General features: G+C 39.8%; 1 protein-coding gene across 7 annotated transcripts in view; it reads left to right on the top strand.

Annotated features, from left to right (window-relative positions):
• Positions 1-19312, top strand: part of LOC111873681 (paired box protein Pax-2a) — a 407427-nt gene that overhangs the window by 376525 nt on the left and 11590 nt on the right. For 5 of the 7 annotated variants that reach the window (XM_023868602.2, XM_023868600.2, XM_033755163.1 and 2 more), the window contains 3 exons: positions 8097-8182; positions 9644-9851; positions 14002-14088. In XM_023868602.2, the coding sequence (XP_023724370.1) occupies positions 8097-8182; positions 9644-9851; positions 14002-14088 (381 nt within the window). The remainder of the gene's footprint in view (positions 1-8096; positions 8183-9643; positions 9852-14001; positions 14089-19312) is intronic. The other 2 variants (XM_033755161.1, XM_033755164.1) reach the window with 2 other exon arrangements.

Here is a 19312-nt window from a genome sequence, read left to right as displayed (position 1 = left end):
TCATACGCAGAAACTGCCTTCTAAAAGAAGTTATTGAAGGAAAGATAGAGAGGCGGATAGAAGTGACCAGAAGACGAGGAAGAAGACGTAAGAAGATGCTGGATGACCTTGGGGACAGAAGAGAATATTTTCATTTGAAGAAGAAAGCTGTAGATCGCATTAAGTGGAGGAACTGTTTTGAAAGAGACTGTGGACCTGTCGTCTGACAGATTACTGATGGATGAATGAATTTGAATAGGTTTGTCCAAATATGAATTAAATTATATATCCATACATGGTATACATGAAATATGGAATTAGATATTTCATTTTTCTTTATGTGTAAAGATTTCATCTTCAGTTACTTGTCCTTCTAATACGAATCGATTTATGTGTTTATTAAACATTAGAATAATTATTATACACGATGCTAATCACTTTCTAATTATGCATTTTGTGTTATGAACTTCTTGGTGTGGAGATAGCAGTCTTCTTGTATGTGGCGCCGTGTAAATATTGTGTTAACCGACGTTTCGGAAGAAACTATCGCCTCCATCTTCAGGGTAGAAGAACCAGCGTGAAGGTGAAAACACCTGTTTGCACCTGCTCACGCTGGTTCGCTCGCGGATTTCTTCTTTTTCTTTTCTTCCTCCTAACCGAATCGTTGGTTAACACAATATCTACACGGCTCCACTTCCCAGAAAACTGCCTTCTTCATAGTCACCGCCGTGAAAACTTCAAATCTTCTTGGTGTGGGTTTGTTTCAATGGTGTAGGATACTAAATTTGGAATAGACAGAACTTCCATCCTGACGGATATAAATGATTCTTTTTATAAATATAGAATGTTATTTATTATAAAAATCTGATTTTTCCTCTTGTTGGTTTAATATAAGTTGTTCTCAGTATATCCTGCCTATTTCTAATAGAACAAGTTAATGTCCATAGGCCCTATAGAGATTAATGACTGCCTGAAAGGGGTTCAGGCAATTCTCTCTCCCATCATAATTCTTGTACTTATTACTAATCTGAAAATGCATAATAAAGACTAGTGTCCCCCAAGTTTGGCGGCAAAAGTTAGGGAGAGACTGGCAGTGAGTAAACGAAACGTTAGATAGTTAGTCCCCTCAGTTGATAAACAGTGAATTGTAGGCAGAACAACCAGCCTCGGTGCTGGAACAGACATTCCGTACTAGTACCGCTGTGATAAGCAGCTTCATTAGTTAAAAAGTCGTGATGATACATCATTGTTATCATCAGGGCCCGGATTTTGATGACCTGAAAGTATTTAAAAATGACCGAAAATATCCAGAAAAATGATCTAAAATATGTCCCAAAAATGTGATAACCATGGCCCGGATTTTGATGACCTGAAAATATTTAAAAAATAACCTATAAAATGACCGAAAAAAACAGAAAAATGACAAAATATGACCCAAAAATGTAATATGCAGGGCCCGGATTTTGATGACCTGAAAATATTTAAAAATGACCTATAAAATGACCGAAGAAATCCAGAAAAATGACCCAAAGGAGAAAAGAAAGAACACTTCGCTTCCATGTCATTCACATTTCAGAAAACATATGAAGAAAAATTCCCTAAAATGGCCAAAAATGACAATAAATACCCTTAAAAGACCAAAAATTTACCAAAAAATACCTCCCAAAATAAAAAAGACCGTAAACCTAAAAATGTCAAAAAATTACAAAAAGATACCTATTAAATTTACATTTCTGTAAATAGCAGCTCGTATCCAAGATTTATATATTTAAGAGCATTGCATAGGATACAAGGAATAAAAGATGACATGTCATCAAAATCCGGGCCCTGGTTATCATCATCATTAACAGCATCATCAACTTATTAACGTCTTACGAAATATTCGAACGTAACTATTACATACATTTATTATGCCTGTTCCTTTGATATTTTTTTACAGTTCTTCAACTCATCGTCGCAAAGCGCATGCGCCCTTGAAGCCACGGTATTGCGTGGATTGGGAAGTTATATTGAAAGCAGGCATCAAATTAATGAGTTGATTGTAACCGGGGACAAGACACGTGCTTGACGGGCTGGGGTCCTTATCAGACGGACAACACACGTGCGCATGATAACGGGTCGCGATGACACACGATACCGTTTTCATGTCACATCATCATCATTAACATCCATTTGCACTTAACTCGACATCTACAGGGTGGTCTGAAATGTGGTATACAGTAAAGTGCAATAGAAAAATTACTGTAATCATTAAAAATAATCTGGAAAGTTTGTAAACTATTCCTGGACGTACTTGGAACAGAGGGATGTAGAGAAACCGTGGATAATGTTTAAATATTCTTATATTTCTGTATATATTGCTTAATGTGTGGGTAGAGGGAAGTAAGATGGAAGAAAACTAAAATGGGATAGAGAACACGAAAATAAACTAGAATTAAGGTAAAATGGAAAGTCAAGAAGGAAGAGAAAGAAATGAAATAAGGAAGAATATGAAAGAACGAAATAAAAATAAAATAAGTGAGACAGAAACGAGGAAAGAAAAGGAGATTATACAGAGTAAGAAACTGAACGAAATAAATATAAGAAAGAAAAGAAGGTAGAAAACACATAACGGAGGATGAAATAAAAACGACAAAGGAATATTGGACGGAAAAAATACTTAATTAAAGATTAAGAAATAATAAAAATAAATAATCAAGGAGAAATACAGAAAGAAAGAAACAAGAAAAGTGAAGGAACAAACAAAATACATTATTAAAATGCATCTTAATAAAAATAGTGCATGGGGAGTGAAGAGGAAGAAATTTGAGGAAGAAACTAGTGAAATGCTACATTTGGAGCATAGCTCTGTATGAGGCTGAAACATGGACACTTAGGGCAGTAGATCAGAAACATCTGGAAAGTTTCGAAATGTGGTGTTGGAGAAGGATGGAGAAGATCAGTTGGACCGATTATGTGAGAAATGAAGAAGTGTTAATTAAGTGGAGGAATTGTTTTGGAAGAGACTGTGAACCTGTCGTCTTGACAGATTACTGATGATGATGATGGGGAGTGAAATACGTTGAAACGCATCAGAATGTGCCTAGTGGTTGTGACGTAGAAAAACTTCGATATAAGTAACGGCAGAATTTATTGAACTAATGATATTTCCTGTTCAGGACACATGTAATGCTGACTTAGCGTATACCAGTAATGTTTACAGCCACATTATTGAAGCAATAGCAACATATCAGGCACAGATCAGAAGAATTTTAATGTGTAAAATTAATGTAAAATGGGTTAACATTATTTCTGTTAGCCCATATTTTATACAAACTGTTTCACACCAGAGCACAGATCCTCAACGCGCTTAACATTACAGATAACCAAAACCCATGAATTATATAAAAACACATACGCAGCAATTTCACGTAGAAAAATCACTCTTTGCCCTTTAAAAAAATGTAATTTCCTCACCATAAAAATATCGTATGCTCTTCCACTTCCCTTTACACGTTTTTAAAGCACTATGCTTCATACCACACATGTATCACTGCGCTCTATGCCAGTAATCCCCTTTATCCATCCCCCAACCTTAATAACACTCCATATGAACCATACATTTTCCGACAGTCCACCCACCCTCCAACCTCATCCCTCTTTACTCACGAAAAACACTCCCCACTATAAAATCCTCCCCTCCAGTCCATCATCATCATCATCATCATATAATACTAGCTCAACACTCGTAATCCAATTTTAGTCTCCCACAGCACCCCCTCCCCCGAAATCCACTCCTGTTCGGATGCAGGGAACAATCTAATCACAATTTTGCAGCCAGTAGCAGGACATCAAAATGTCACTGGTCAATTGAAACGCAGTGCAACAGCTTCACTGGGGATATGAGGCCGGCTAGGGGGTGGGATTGGAAACCCAGAGACCAGAGGGTGAGTTTGCAGCGCAAGCAGGGGTTGTTCCAACACTTGTTGGCGCATTATTTTAATTGGATCGCTCCCATCCTGAGAGCAGCATCTATTCCTCGGGGAGACATTGCAATCTATTGAGGGCGCGCTACATACCGACACGACTGTTGTGATTTCCCTCTCCGCCCCTTGTACCTGTGTTACTTGCAGTCATGACCGGCTCAAAGTTAACTTAACGCTGGTTAAGTCTTGTCCAGTAACGGCTGAATTTGGATACGATTAATCAACCGGAATTTGTTGTTATATAAGGTGTAATTTTATGGACTCAGCACCCCTTCAAAGTTAACTTAACGCAGAATAGTACCGACAAAGTTTGAAAATTTTCTGCTTTTGAACTGGGTCTTCAGTATCAACCAAAGCACCGAGCTCCTTGTTGAGGGGAAAAGATGATATCCATTCTGCAGATATCCGGTAGATACAGGATAGGGATGCCTTCCTAATTCATTACTTTTTGTGGTTTTCTGGGTCTCTACATGAATATTATATTGTGGCGTACAGACCCGTTGTTGTGCCGTAACTCTGTAAACAGCGATCGTAGCTAAGTAATGTCCGCAACATGCAATAGTAGAATAATTGTGTTTTCTATATGGTCCGTGCCGAGGTGTTATAACCGGGAGATTTGGAGCTTAGTTAGCTTTGCCATCACTTGACACAACCACATTTTCCAGCTCGACCAAGGTTTTCCGTGGTTTTCCTCGGTACTAGAGCAAATGCTGAGTTGGTACCCAATTCCACGTTGCACTGCATGCCTCACATGCAGCCCTCCCATTGTTAACATCAAAATTTCGCCTTAATATAGCCCTCCCAACTTTAGCAAAAACAAACAAAAAATCCGATCATATGCTCTATCTTTACCAGAAGGACAAGTGGGCACTGCCTGGGAACCTTCAAAATCGGAGATATAGTTTCTTCCCCCCCCACCCCAATGTAGTATCTCTCACTACGACCACCACTTCTTCTCTCTCTCTCTCTATTCTTAGTCAGTTGGCAAAATGAAGCCAGACATAGAAAATATATGAGGCTTAAACTTGTCGGTGGTCAAGCTTACGACCCTTCAATTGATTAAGCTGCCTTTGTAGAATAAGATACGTAAGTTAGGCATGATCTGCTCTGTTAAACCAGTACTGACAGAGCTCTTATGTGTAGTGCAAAAGGAAGAATTTTCAATAACATGTTATATGTGCTAAACATACACTTGCCGAAAAGCGAAGCATATTCATAACAGACAAACCCATCTTTTCTCAGAGAGGATGTTATATAAGGACTATTACCGCAAAAGTTCAGTTTAAAAAAAAAACTCTGGTCGTGGACCTCAAGGGGCCTGACGCCAAGACGAACTGACTGACGGTAAACCGCCAATCGTAAAGTAATTATGACTTCGACTTTTAGTAAGTTGTTAGTCAGTTCTGTGCGAGAGGCTGTGAAGAGAGGACTTGAGCCCGGATGTAGAGGAATAGTCATTGTTGGAGACGTTACCAGGAAACGTCTAGGAACAAACTGAGAATACTAGACTGTACCATCTAGTGAACTCTAGGGTGTGGAAATAGTGATAGCCTATAGTTATTTGTATTTACAACCTGTAAATGTCCAATAAACCTATTCACCAATCCAAAACCCGTCTGTAGTCACATGTACTACGTGACAATATATTAGCTCTTTATAAGCCACGCCTGACTTGTCTTTTTATCCCACTCTACACATGTTTGAATTTTAAATATTATCAACATTTTTAAATGAAAATACTGCAGACCTGTGCTAGCTTTAATGGTGACCAACATTTTACTCCCTCGAAATCCATGAAGAACTGTTTTAATGTGAAGCATTAGTTAGAAATGTGACGCTTATCAGTCAAAGCGCTGGGCGTACTTGGTTTAGAGGGACAGAGGGTAGTGACCAGTCTGTGTCACAAGGGCTTCTGACTTTCATACCCGCTGGGGGCTCCTGTTGCTGCATCTAAACAGAATGGCTGGCCGGGCCACTTAATTAGTTTCACTGCAGGAAGAACCAGACTCTCCACACGTAAATGCAAGGTGGGATATCTTGTCATTCTGTTCCACGTATTTTGTCTTCCGCTTCCTCTAGAGACATTAAGATTAAAGCAATAAACCGGGATGGCTCAGTCGATACAGTGACGGGCTGAATTGCTTGGGTTATATTAACAACAAGAGTAAAGTATTTTTCTCTACTCCACAATATCCAGCCTCCTATACAATTTGTACAGTGACTGAGGGTAAAGCCGCTGGATCGTGAAGCTGACCAGTCAGCTGTATCTAGCGCCGAGGTCAAGAATGACGGAGCGATAGAGTCAATCTCCCATACGTCTTCATAATCTAGTGCTTCGTTAATTAAGCACAGGGACAACTTTGCCTTTCATCTTTTCGTATGAAGCAACAATTTAAATTAGAGTGACCTAATTTCTCGCGCAGAAGGAAAGGTCAAGATGGAACCGTCATCCGGTGGCGACGTGAGCACCAAAGCAGAAGAACTTTTATTGGAACTTTTATTGTTAGCGGCCGGTACCAAGCAACGGCTAATGAAGATATAGAAGACGTTATGTGCGCTGCAGTACAAAGATTTGTAGTGTGTGTAGATACGTGAAACTGTCATAGTTACTTATAGTTACGAGTTATAAGAGTCAATTAAATCCAATTATTAGCGCAAGACCCGAGTCTGGTTATTAACACGTGAAAATACGATTGAACTATATCGTCTTGAACCCGGTCTATCCTGCCCTGAATAGCTTGTTTACTTACTTACGGAGCTGAGCCCTTCTTGAGGAGAAGCCAAATCTGCAGCTACTCAAGAATTTCCCAGCATTTTATGGAACCTGAAGGTTCATTACCGTGTACACAAGAGCCCTCCACTGGTCCATATCATGCGCCAGATCAATCCAATCCTTCCCATCCTATCCTATATCTCTAAGATCCATTTTAATATTGTCCACCCACCTACGCCTCGTCCTTCCCAGTGGTGAATAGCTTGCTTAGTATATGAAAATATGTGCAAAACCTCTTCAATATTTTTGGCGTTGATATTGAAAGTTTTCAAGAAAATTTGCCACCCATACAAACAAAGAAACTGAAACGTCATCACCGGAATTATCTGCCACGAATGTACGCCTCACTGTACCACCTCGCAAACTCTTTAATAATTGCTCTAGATTAGCCTTTCAATCTGGACATAAAATAACTACAATGGTTACAGCAAGATGTTCACAAACTGTTCTTTCCTTGAGGTGCTTACCCATAGTTCCGGTACAGACGTAAGCTTTTGTGGAAATTGTACTTCAAATATATTATATTCCAGCGGTATTTTAGAAGACATCACTGGAATTCTTCCTCCAGAAAAAGATAAAAACAATACAGAAAAATTGAGGAGAGCTTTTTGCCCGTCATATCTGGGAGAATGGGTGATAAGGGGAGGAAAACAAAAAGGAAACATTTTAAGTTCTTTCTCCTTTTTTCTATCCGTGGTTCCGTTACTTGACCGCAGTGGCGCTGGCGTCGCACCGGAAGTACACCAGCTTAACGTGGAGTTGGCACGATGATTCTAGTCGATACTTCTTTGTTTTCCCTCCTGCGACTTTCTCCAAGACGCCAATTGGGGAGGGGGGAGCGTCATTATCCTTGAAACGGAGTCAGAGTGGAACAATATGGGCATAAAACTTAAAACCCACTAGGAAACTTTGGTTAATGTTTCTGCGTCTCTTTTATGTTGTCTCTTTTAGTTTCATTTCTCTCGTTTTCTTTTCTTGGTGACATAGGACCCATGGACTTGACTTCCCAAGCAATGGGATCCGTGTTTGGATGTGTCCTCACTGTTTACGGTCTGCTGCAGAGTAACGGCCATTGTATAGCTGCTTATTTCGTTGTCGTTGCCTGTCAGAGGGTCTACATGCCACAATATTGGAAATGCCTTCTTTCTTGTATTAATAACTGGTATATTCATTTTAATTTTCGATTTTTTTCCGAAAAGATTTAGAGGAGCGGAAGATTCCTAGCTTCTCCCTTGCCGGTACTCATGTATTGGCGCTACCTTATCTTCTGAACTTACGAGCCTGTACCATGCACCAGCTATTAGCCTAATATAATTGAGATGAAATACAATTATTTTACTGGAAGTCTGGAGTTTTAAAATTCTTCATTTCTATTCCAGATGAGAACAGAGATCTCAACGGGCATCCGGAAGACGAAATCAAGAGGCAGAGAACACAGTACAACGGAGATCAACTTTATTCAAACGTGAGTAACGCTAAATTTAAGTAAACTTGCTGTGCGCGAGGAAATTCGTTTGGCACCAGGAAAATATTCTCACACATGGAATATGTCGCACCAAAAGCTCTCTGGAAATAGCGGCTCCGGTCTTGAAAACCGAGATTAACGGCCGTGGGGATCCGATGCGCTGACCACTCGACACCCTCTATCCGCTAAAGTTGGTACTAACTTCATCGACAAGCGGCGGTCGCTCGGTCGGTATAGTTCGCTTGCGGACTAAAGGGCACGGTGTTTTCACATGCGCTCTGGTGGACAATAATAGTATTGTCCATTTGAGAGTTGCGGTCGTTTAACAGAATAGTCTACGAGAAAGAAAGAATTGAAGATCTATATGTCTGCATGTGATTATAAAGAATGGGGCCCCAGACTATATGTGACGCGTGTCTTAATACTCAGTTATCGTCAATCACAATTTACAATATCGTTCCAGAATTATTTACCAAAAATATATTTGTATATCTGGAGACTGTAGAATGCAGTCTAGGTTCAGTCAGTATGTGCGACTGACACATGTATATTTCTGAACTACAGACTGTCGAGAGTATCGAGAGATACTTTGACAAGCGACCATTTCTAAATATATCTGTCGTTCTTGAAAGCAAATATAAAGTTCCACCTGTGCGGCAGGGAATTTAGCTTTATTCCTTCCGGGTCATTACCCACAACTCCATCTTATCTCATTCTACGCCATATACTCCGTGACTTGAGTCCTCAAGCGAACTATACCGGCCGATCGACCGCCGCTTGTCGGCGAAGTTAGTGCCAAATTTGGCGGATAGAGGGTGTAGCGTGGTCAGCGCAACGGATCCCCACGGCCGTTATCATCGGTTTTCTAGACCGGAGCCGCTATTTCTTTAAAATACTTCCATAATTATCCTCACGAGGCTGAGCGGACCCTGTTCCAGACCCACTACTTCTCAGAAAATCTGGTAGCGCCGGGAATCTAACTCGGGACATCTGGATCTGTAGCCAGGAACTCTGACCAATAGACCACATTTTACGCCATATATATTTTTTTCAAATTTCATAGTGGGGGGTGGAGTCCAGCTGGGTCCACTCGGCAAGGCGGTGACTGATTGGCCTATTGTAGCCTGCCCTGAGTGATTATGATGATGGAGAATTTTGGTGGAATGAAGATTGGCAGGGGAAACCGAAATACCCTGAGAAAACGTACCCCAGCGCAACTTTGTCCACCATAAATCCCGCTTGAGCTATGGCGCGACCTCTACGACATATAAGCATAGCATAAAATAACCGATCACAGAATAATAAGCATATGTGACGTACACCACACATGCAATTTTTTGTTGGGTCATATGACTTATTGTTGTTTCATATAATTCGCTGAGTCATTTGCAAGGGAAGACAGTGAAATCTAATCTACTTCACTCGTATGCATTTTTCCTCTATTCTTCTTCTTTTTCTCAGTTGTGGTCGAGTAAATGGAGCATAAAGGATGAACACAAGTTGCTTTCCGAGCTCGGTAGTGGCGCCGCTAACGGCGGTTCTCCGTATTACGATGCTCAGACAGGTTTTCCGACGGTCACCACTACTTCCGACCTGTATGAGAGTATCAGCACGATGACGCAAGCGCAGAGCACTCCAGTTTACACCCCGCCCATTGGAACATCGCTAGGTAAGTGAACATTAAGTTCCATAACTCATGTCTAGTTATGTATTGTTGAACTCTTTTAATTTACCGTAAAGAATGTACAATCTACTGAATGGATTGCCAGAAATTTTTGGTTTTTAATGTAATTATTATAAATGTTTACTTCTATCCTTGTTCTTCGTACTTGTAAACGAAACAGAAGAAGAATAACCTATAAGGACATCATGTCAACTTCTCTGTACGTATCTTCTTTCAAATCACTGGATTCATTTAATAGAATTTAGTTTGGTACATCCATTCTGTATATCTTCAAGGGTATTTGACTTCGATTCAAGTGTATCCATAGAAATTTCAAAGAAGACACAAGTTTACACTTTATACACTGAATCGAAAACGGTTCAAACAAAAGTTGCATATTCGTAATACGTCATGAACATAAATTTATGGCACGATCTCTCATGAAATTGATACAAACCTGTACTAGTGTTGGCAACACCAATGGAGGCTCTTCGTGTCAGTTGTTTCTAAGGAATCACCAAGCCGTAATATAATTATATTTAAAAATATTATGAACTATTCAAAAATGTGATCTTCCCCACTGTTTTATATTGATATGCTAAGAAGTAACCGAACTTCAGAGAAAGGATATGATATGGAGAAAATTACAAAGTGAGGAACTTCATGATGTATATATTCCGCTTAATATTATTATTAGGTTAAGCCAAGAAATTCTGAAATGAATGAGACATGTAGCACATACAAAGGAACATGAAAAATGCCTATAAAATTTTAGTTGGGAAACGTGACAAGGCTTGAGATCTTAGCAAAGGTGTGGGGAAAATATTATGACATGTTGAGCTATGGATGACGCCCCCCCCCCGCCAGCCGTGATGCACCGAGCGAAGCCGAAGGGAGCCGAAGTTAGCCGAGTCATAGGATCCTGGTCGCTAGGCAACGCGAGTCAACAGCGATGACGTCACCAACTGTACCGCGGGTTGCTAGGCAGCGCGGGTAACCAGGATTGCGAGAGACGACGGTAGTAACAGCGGTTACTACCGCTAGCGTTGCTAGCAACATAGCGCCAGGCAACAAGGGTGCCTATTACGTGGCCGTTTTCTGTATTGTCCGATCGAGGCTACATGAGGAGCAGCGAAGGCTATTCAAAGGAGTCCTCCAGCTACCTCCGAGTTAGTTTCGAGTTAGCCAGCAACCAGTCAGTTGTATTCTGGCATTTGGAGTGTAGTATTTGTGATACTGCAGATAGCAGTAATTGTGAATCTGTAATTTGGGTGATTTTAAGTGCGAATGTGAAATAAAATTCGCTACATCAAATACGGCGTGAAGTTATTTGTCGCGATATACGCCCAACACGCGACAATATTGAAACATGTTGCACATAAATAAGATATGAAGATGATTTGTTTCAACTGACTCTGCATAGGGTCCAATATATCCTTAAGTGACACGACAGTGAACTTTCTTGTTTCCAAAAAGTACGAACCTTCTAATCAGCTAAGCAGCTGTCAGCTTTTCAAAGAAGGTGGTGAACAATGGAATTGCTTATAATCACCCACTGTTTCCTGTTCTAGTCTTCATTCATTATGCGAATAGAAGCTAAAGATGTAATCATTGTAATTATTGAAATCATTTTAATAGACTGTGAAAAATAAATAATATATTTTGTGAGGTAGTTCGTTTCACATTTCCACGAATTTAAGGAGAGGATTACGTATATACGTATTTTCCTTTTAATTTTAAACCCTACATGAATCATTTATTTGTCCCAAATTTCCTCTGAATAATAAACTGGACTCGAGAGCTACTGCAACTGTCACAGGTTTGATTTTTTATCTTAAAGTGCCAAGTCTCAGCAGACCTTAAAAGAGCCTGTCACAGGATACGTCTGGATATCTTTAATATGAAGATAGTATCATTACTGATTTATTGCATTAGGAGCTTAATTCACACATGACAAGATAAGATGTACAAGTGTCTCCCCATAGTAGCTGTGAATGGGGATTCATGTCTTCTTGTTGACGTGGTCACTCTTCTAGCTCCTCGGTCTGTGTACAAATTCTGATCAGGTTATATGTTTTATGTATGATGTATGAATGTAGTGTAACAAACTTACCTTGGTGGTGGCGTCTGCATTTTGGTGCTGGTCTTTCAGCTTGTCTTGCTAGCAGTCCCTTCTCATCCCTTTTATTTCCTTCTCTGTTAGACGAAACTCCTTAATTTCTTTCATCTAGACTTCTAGAGTAAATTGGGATAATTTTTTTCATATTTTGTCCACTACACTTCTTCTCCCTTAATACAGTTACTTTAGGGCTATCAAATCTTTTGTTTCGAAATCAATATTACATTTGTTTATTTATTATTTACTAAGGACTTCCAAATATGATTATATTTTCCTTGATTTTTAATTTTTTAATAAGGAATTAACATTTTTACGCCAGTAATTTTGTTTAAAGCATTTACTTCTTCTGTATTTGCTCCAAAGTACATAATCTCACAATTCAGGTAGCATCCACAATTTTAGAATCCTGCACATTATATTAAAACAAACTCCGTGGTTTTAGTTCATAAGCGAACTATACCGATCGAGCGACCGCCGCTTGTCGAAGTTAGTGTTAACTTTAGCGGATAGAGAGTGTTGCGTGATCAGCGCAACGGATCCCCACGGCCGTTAATCTCGGTTTTCTAGACCGGAGCCCCTATTTCCTTGAAATAGATCCTCAGTTATCCTCACGAGGCTGAGTGGACCCCGTTCCAGACATTATATTATAATAGTATAAATTCAGCAGTGTTCGAGCCATCTTACAAACATGGGAGCTGAACATTTTCACTTCTATAAATCTGAACATTATTGTAAGTTCTCAGTACATCAAACTCTTCATTCAGAATAGCCGCAAATTCTTTTATCACGTTAAAATATTAATTAAGAGATTTGAAGTTCTGTCGCTGTTAAGGTCGTAGCCTTCTGGAATGTAGTTTTGTAGTTACGTAACGTCATTTCAGAAGAACGTGCTGCCTCTATCGTCAGAGTCGACCCTAAGGATCGATTCATTGTGTTTCTCCGAAATGTTGTTAAGTAAACGGCGGCCTTTTAAACTTCTTTGTTCATTTATACATAGTTCTTGATGCGTTGTAGGTAACTAGGCTTATGTACAGTTTAACGAATAGGTCCAAATCGATCTCTTGACGAGATAAGCCATTTTTCTGCACTCATGCCTCTGTTTTCTAGTGGTCAGAGTTCCTGACTACAGACCCAGAGGTCCCTGGTTCGATTCCCGGCGCTACCAGATTTTTTGAGAAGTATTGAATCTGTAACGGGGTCCACTCAGGCTCATGAAGATAATTGAGGAGCTACTTCAAGGAAATAGTGATTCCGGTCTAGAAAACTGACATTAACGACCTTGGGGATCCGTTGCGCTGACCACGCTACACCCTCTATCCGTTAAAGTGGGCACTATCTTTGCTAACAAGCGGCGGTCGTTCGGTCGGTGTAGTTCGCTTGCAGACTACAAGCCACGGAGTGTGTATTTTGTTTTGCTAGGTACAGTTTGTCATACTAAGCAACGCTTGTGTGCACCTGAGTGACTAATGGAGTCATTACACTAGTCTATATATTTTAAGGACCGTAATTCCCCCCCCCCTTTTTTTTTTTCTTTTTTCCTTTGTTATTATTTNTCTGTAACGGGGTCCACTCAGGCTCATGAAGATAATTGAGGAGCTACTTCAAGGAAATAGTGATTCCGGTCTAGAAAACTGACATTAACGACCTTGGGGATCCGTTGCGCTGACCACGCTACACCCTCTATCCGTTAAAGTGGGCACTATCTTTGCTAACAAGCGGCGGTCGTTCGGTCGGTGTAGTTCGCTTGCAGACTACAAGCCACGGAGTGTGTATTTTGTTTTGCTAGGTACAGTTTGTCATACTAAGCAACGCTTGTGTGCACCTGAGTGACTAATGGAGTCATTACACTAGTCTATATATTTTAAGGACCGTAATTCCCCCCCCCCTTTTTTTCTACATCTACGAATGAAGTTGGTAATAATATTTTATGTTTTTATATTATCTTTTGATTAACTTTTTTTTTAACAATATTAGTTCTGTTTTATTTTGGGGGAGCCATTCATTTGTTTGTGTTGTTTTGTTATTTTCCGCGCATAGCAGCGGGGGCCGGTACCCTCACGCCCTTGGCGCCAATCACCCTTCAAGAAATGAAATTGGACCCCACCATGGCAGCCTACCAGCAAGGTAAGTTCAGAATGAGTGATATGTGAGGTTATGTTTACTGCTACGGATAAATTATGCTACATTAGGTCTATTGAATAGTCATGAAACCTGAATCCTGAATAAACCAGTTTTCTCTGTTAAGTTTATTACTAATTATTTTTAGGTTAGTATTTTTCAAGAAATGTGTTATAGTGAAAACGTTTCCCTCTCTAACCGTTCTTAGCTTAAGTGTTGGAGGAATCCATCTGTCGGTAGTACAGCGTGTTATCCTAAAGGCCGGGTACGATGTCGTAAATTGGGGACAGAGAAAATGTTCGTAAGTTTTTCGCGTAACCATTAGTTAGTCGGCCCACGATTCGAAATATTGTAATTCTCTTTTATAAACTCCCTGTATTGTAGTTCCATCCTGTAGAATATTGCACTGTAACCCGATACATAAATTTGAATTTCTGTAATTCGAGCGTTTGAAAACTACCTTGGGTGGCACACTGCTGGGACCGAGGGTGGGTAGAATTCTTATAGACCACAACTTAAAAACTTGAAATGCGACGCTGTTTGAACATAATACGGCTATATAGGAAGGAAATAAATTTCATGTTGAAAGAAATTAGATTTTATAAACTTGGTACCTTATAATGAATATATTTTTGTTATTGGCTTTGTAAAGATTCGCGTAAATAACCTCTTCTTTCGCAATTGTTTGTTGATTCTGCATCAGGACAGTTTTTTGTTTGTTCATGTAATGATTCATTGAGGCTCCAAAAAAGAGACCTTTATCTATATTCGTCCCTTTCGACCAGTATCTGTTACACTTTCAATTGACGACAAATCTCAGGGCCGTACTGGACTCTTGAATCATCAACTCGTTCTTTAAGCCACTGTTGTTCAAATACGGTTAGCTCAATTATGTTACAAATTGGCATATCAAGAATTTTAAATGGATCCACAATATTTTTGAGTCAAATTTTAGTACCTTCCGGTGTGCCAAAATGTAAATCCTTGTGGCAAATTTGGAATTTTCATTTTCGGAAAGACACTTGTAAGGTGTTCACAGGCCTATCTAGCATAAACGGTTCCTATATTGGTCCATCAGCATTACTTGAAATTTTCTTGGGGTTTAACAGGTTTCAGTAGTGGGTTTTATATTAGTTCAATAAATTTACAAACTTTTTAAATTGTTTCAGTAACTTAATTATATTTCTGTAGTGGTTCAAGTAATCTGGAAGTCATTGAGCAGCCTGAAAATTATTAACAAAAGTATAGGATAAAGGTCTGTCCTGCAGGCCTGCCTAAGTGCCAATTCATAAAGGCGTAAAAATAATGCGGAGGCAAAATTTCCATACAATCTTAACTAGGTATAAATACAGGCTGACGGTCATATCGTCTTCCGGTTGCATTACCCCGACAGAAATCTCATGTACCCATTGGATAGGAGACAGGTCTGAACTTGATGGCGAAGAGACAAGATCCCAGCCCCTCCAGAATGGCAGAGATGTGGTAAAAATTCAGACACCATCTTTTTAATAATATTAATCAACCTCCATAAGTCATCTAAATATTCTCGAATAGGCTAAAATTTAAAGGAGGTCAGAAAATTCTACTTGTCTCTACGAAAAATGTATCTTCCTTATGAAACCTGGGAGGCCGAGCCATAGCTCAAGCGGTTAATCGCTTGCTTCCCACCGCAGCGGCCTGGGTTCGATCCCGGGGTCTAGTCAAGTGGGATTTGTGGTGGACAAAGTGGCACTGGAGCGGGTTTTCTCCGAGTACTTCGGTTTCCCCTGCCAATCTTCATTCCACCAAATTCTCTATCATAATCAACCGGGGCAGGTACAATATGCCAATCAGTGGCCGCCGTGCGGAGTGGACCCAGTTGGACTCCACCCCACACTAAGCGAATTTAAGAAAAATAAATTTTTATGAAACCCGGGGATGATGCATCACGTAACCTGAAACAAGTTGCTCCTTCTGTAACACTTGAAATATATTCGGGAAGTAGGAACTAGGGCAGTTGTCCAGCGAGGCAATGACCACATCAAAATATTGATAACTAATATTCGGCCATCATTTCTAAACCGTGTACAGGTACGTAATATAAATTTTTGCAAGCATTTCAAAATTTTCAGCGGTTCAAGTCCTGCTTCCTGTTTCAAAATACCTCACACTTGAGACATATGTATACTTATGTGCCCTGTTACTCCTTCCACTTTATATTACTGCCATAAAATACATAATAATCAATATATTTGTATGTATGAAATTTCAGAAAATGTATTGCGGCCCGAAAGACTTTACGATCAATAGGGCTAAGGTGCTAAAATCAATAACATTTAATCAGAAGTATTGCGTTTCGATCGAAGGATTTTTTTTTTTTTTACTTTCTGTCCTGAATTTCGTCTCAAAGAAACCCAGATTTTACAGTTTTATTCTAATGATTAGGAGAGATGTGGGCCCACATTTTGGAAAAATTTCCTGGCCACAAAACGGAGAGTTCCACTTCTATATTGGATCAACAGGCCCTTTCTATAAAGTCTGTATATACAGAAGGCGGGAAAGACTGATCCATTCAAATTTAAAAATATACGTTTAAAAACGGCGCTTATATCAGGAAAAATACCAACGCCAGTCGCACCAGTTCATTATACACGGGAGAGAGGGGACTAATCCATTTATTCGTGGGCCGGTGTGCGGTCAATATGTGGTCGGTTCCATTCCACCGTTGGAAATGAGTTAGCATCCTTCATCTACCCTCCAAACCACCCCGTCAGCCCACTGCTCTCTGAAAAGGGTCGGTTGCCCGCATGCCTGTGTCTCCGCTATTTGTCTGTTGCATGCAAATGCTCAAAATCCCTGATTCCTTCTCCTGGATTTGCATAGAATATACGCTGTGTACTGCATACATGTCTGCCACTGTACGTAATTTTGTGTGGCCTATTTATGTGGGCAACATTAACATAACATGCATGTTTGAATTCTTCATTAATTCCCCTGTAATAAAGTAAAACTAAGACTATATAAATTACATGTAATAGTCCACAGAATTAGTGGTGTTTTGAACTTTTTAATATAGGACACGACGTTTCGGAAACTGGATCTGTTTCCGTCTTCAGTTGAGAAAGGAAGACACCTACTCAGTTGGACCCCTTTCTCACCTGAAGACGGAAACAGATCCAGTTTCCGAAACGTCGTGTCCTCTTATTACCTAAAATTCTGGACCAGGAAAAAGTCTAAACCCCCAGTAATTCTGTGTGTCATTCACCATCGTCAGAGCCCTTTAGAATCTACTTACATTTAATAGTGCTGTAGGGTATTTTACGTTCACTTGTTACATTTTCTTTTACTTGTAGCTTCAGTAAGCTTGAATGTCAATTCGCCTGCTCTAGAAGCAACATCAATTAAATAATTCCTTACTTAAGAGTGTTGGGGCACGCCGTAGCGTAATTGGTTGAGGCACTATGCTACAAGCCTGAAGGTCTTGGGATCGAATCCCGATTAGGTGGATTTTTTCAATTTACCTAATCTTTCCAACCGCACTATGGGCCTGAGGTCGACTCAGCCTCTAACAGAAATGAGTACCAGGAATATTCTTTGGGGTAAAGGGCGGCCGGCGCGTAAGGCTGACAACCTCATCATCATCTGTGAGCAAATTGTGTAGAAAATGTGGGAACCTCGACGTCTCACAACCATATGGGCCTCCACGGCCTGTTACAGGGATAGCTTTACCTTTACTTTTACACGTAAAATGATATATTTTATCGGTTTTATGCCCTTAACGGGTAACTCATTTCTGGAGAAGTTGTATGCAATTCTTTTCATACGTATCTAATATTGAGATGGTTCGATGATAAATCACGGAATCTATTAATAACAGGATAAAAATATGTCACTACAATAACATACAATCATCTGAGGACAAGCAAAATTTTGTGTTCCTCGAGTAAAATCGCGACAGTGTACAGCGTGTAATATAACTCAGATATATTAAGATTTATATAGGCCGCGCCATAGCTCAAGCGGTTAGTCGCTGGCTTCCCACCGCGGCAGCTCGGGTTTGGTCAAGTGGGATTTGTGGTGGACAAAGTGGGGCTGGGGCAGGTTTTCTCCAAGTATTTCGGTTCCCCTGCCAATCTTCATTCCACCAATTGCTCCACAATCACCCTCACCTATCATCTGGGGCTGGTACAATAGGCCAGAAGTGGTCGCAGTACAAGGGACTTAGTCCCACCCCACTAGCAATAAAAGAAAATATTTATATAATTAAGTTAAATGAGCTTTTAAAAATATTGATTTTTGCGTGTACATTTGGTAACATGTTAGTGCCATTCATTGAAAGAAAATAGGCCAAGAATTAGTTCGTTATTGGCTCTTAGCATTGCTTTAATTTGCTTATGAAATGCTTTTTAACATTTTGAAAATGTATTCAGATAGTTATGCGTACTCATCGCTGTACATTGTTGCGTTAAATATTTATAGTCATACACGTTAAGCATGTTATCACATACGACCTTTAAAAGAGGCAATTTCAAACAGATAAAATGTTTCTAATCATGTCCTTTTTAACGTTTTTCTCTCCTGCCGTAATTGATATATTCCATTTATTTCTGGCTCACTGTCGTCACGAAAATAAATTATAATAAAAAAATGTAAAGTTGTCCCTGTGCTTAACTAATTAAACACTACACTATGAAGGTATATGGGGGAGTGACCTCGGCACTAGCTAGAGGAGAGTGGTCAGCTTCAAGCTCCCGTCGCTTTTCCCTCGAGAAAGAGTCCCCTGTACCCTTTGGATAGGAGGGTGCTCGAACTCCGAGCCCTCAGTCGTCCAGCCTGTAGCCAGTCGCTATACCGACTGATCTATCGTGGCTCTTAAAATAAATATTAATAATAATCAAATCAGGACAGTCACTACTGAAGACAAATTCTGGAACTTATGTTTGGGTTTCGAATGTACCTAGTACGTCGTGAATATAATTTGCACAGTTACTCGGCGTTCTTATTTGAGCATCGATTCTGTGTATTCTGAGCGCCAGAAGTTGCAGATTCCTGTCCGAAAACTATTCCAAACAATTTATTTATTTTTTAATTGTAGATACAAAGTCGCATGCCGAATTTTCTATGGCCCAATCATACGTATTTTAATTGAAGTTCATTCAACAATTCAAATTTGAAGTTCATTATTTTACGGAATCCTCAGTTAACTATGCCCGAGCACTTCAGAATAGCGTACAATAATAGCCTTAGTCTC

The sequence above is a fragment of the Cryptotermes secundus genome, unplaced genomic scaffold (assembly GCF_002891405.2).
Source record: "Cryptotermes secundus unplaced genomic scaffold, Csec_1.0 scaffold1651, whole genome shotgun sequence".
Classification (NCBI taxonomy): Eukaryota; Metazoa; Arthropoda; class Insecta; order Blattodea; family Kalotermitidae; genus Cryptotermes; species Cryptotermes secundus.
The sequence above is the reverse complement of the archived record's forward strand: the minus strand, read 5'-3'. Positions and strand labels throughout refer to the sequence as shown.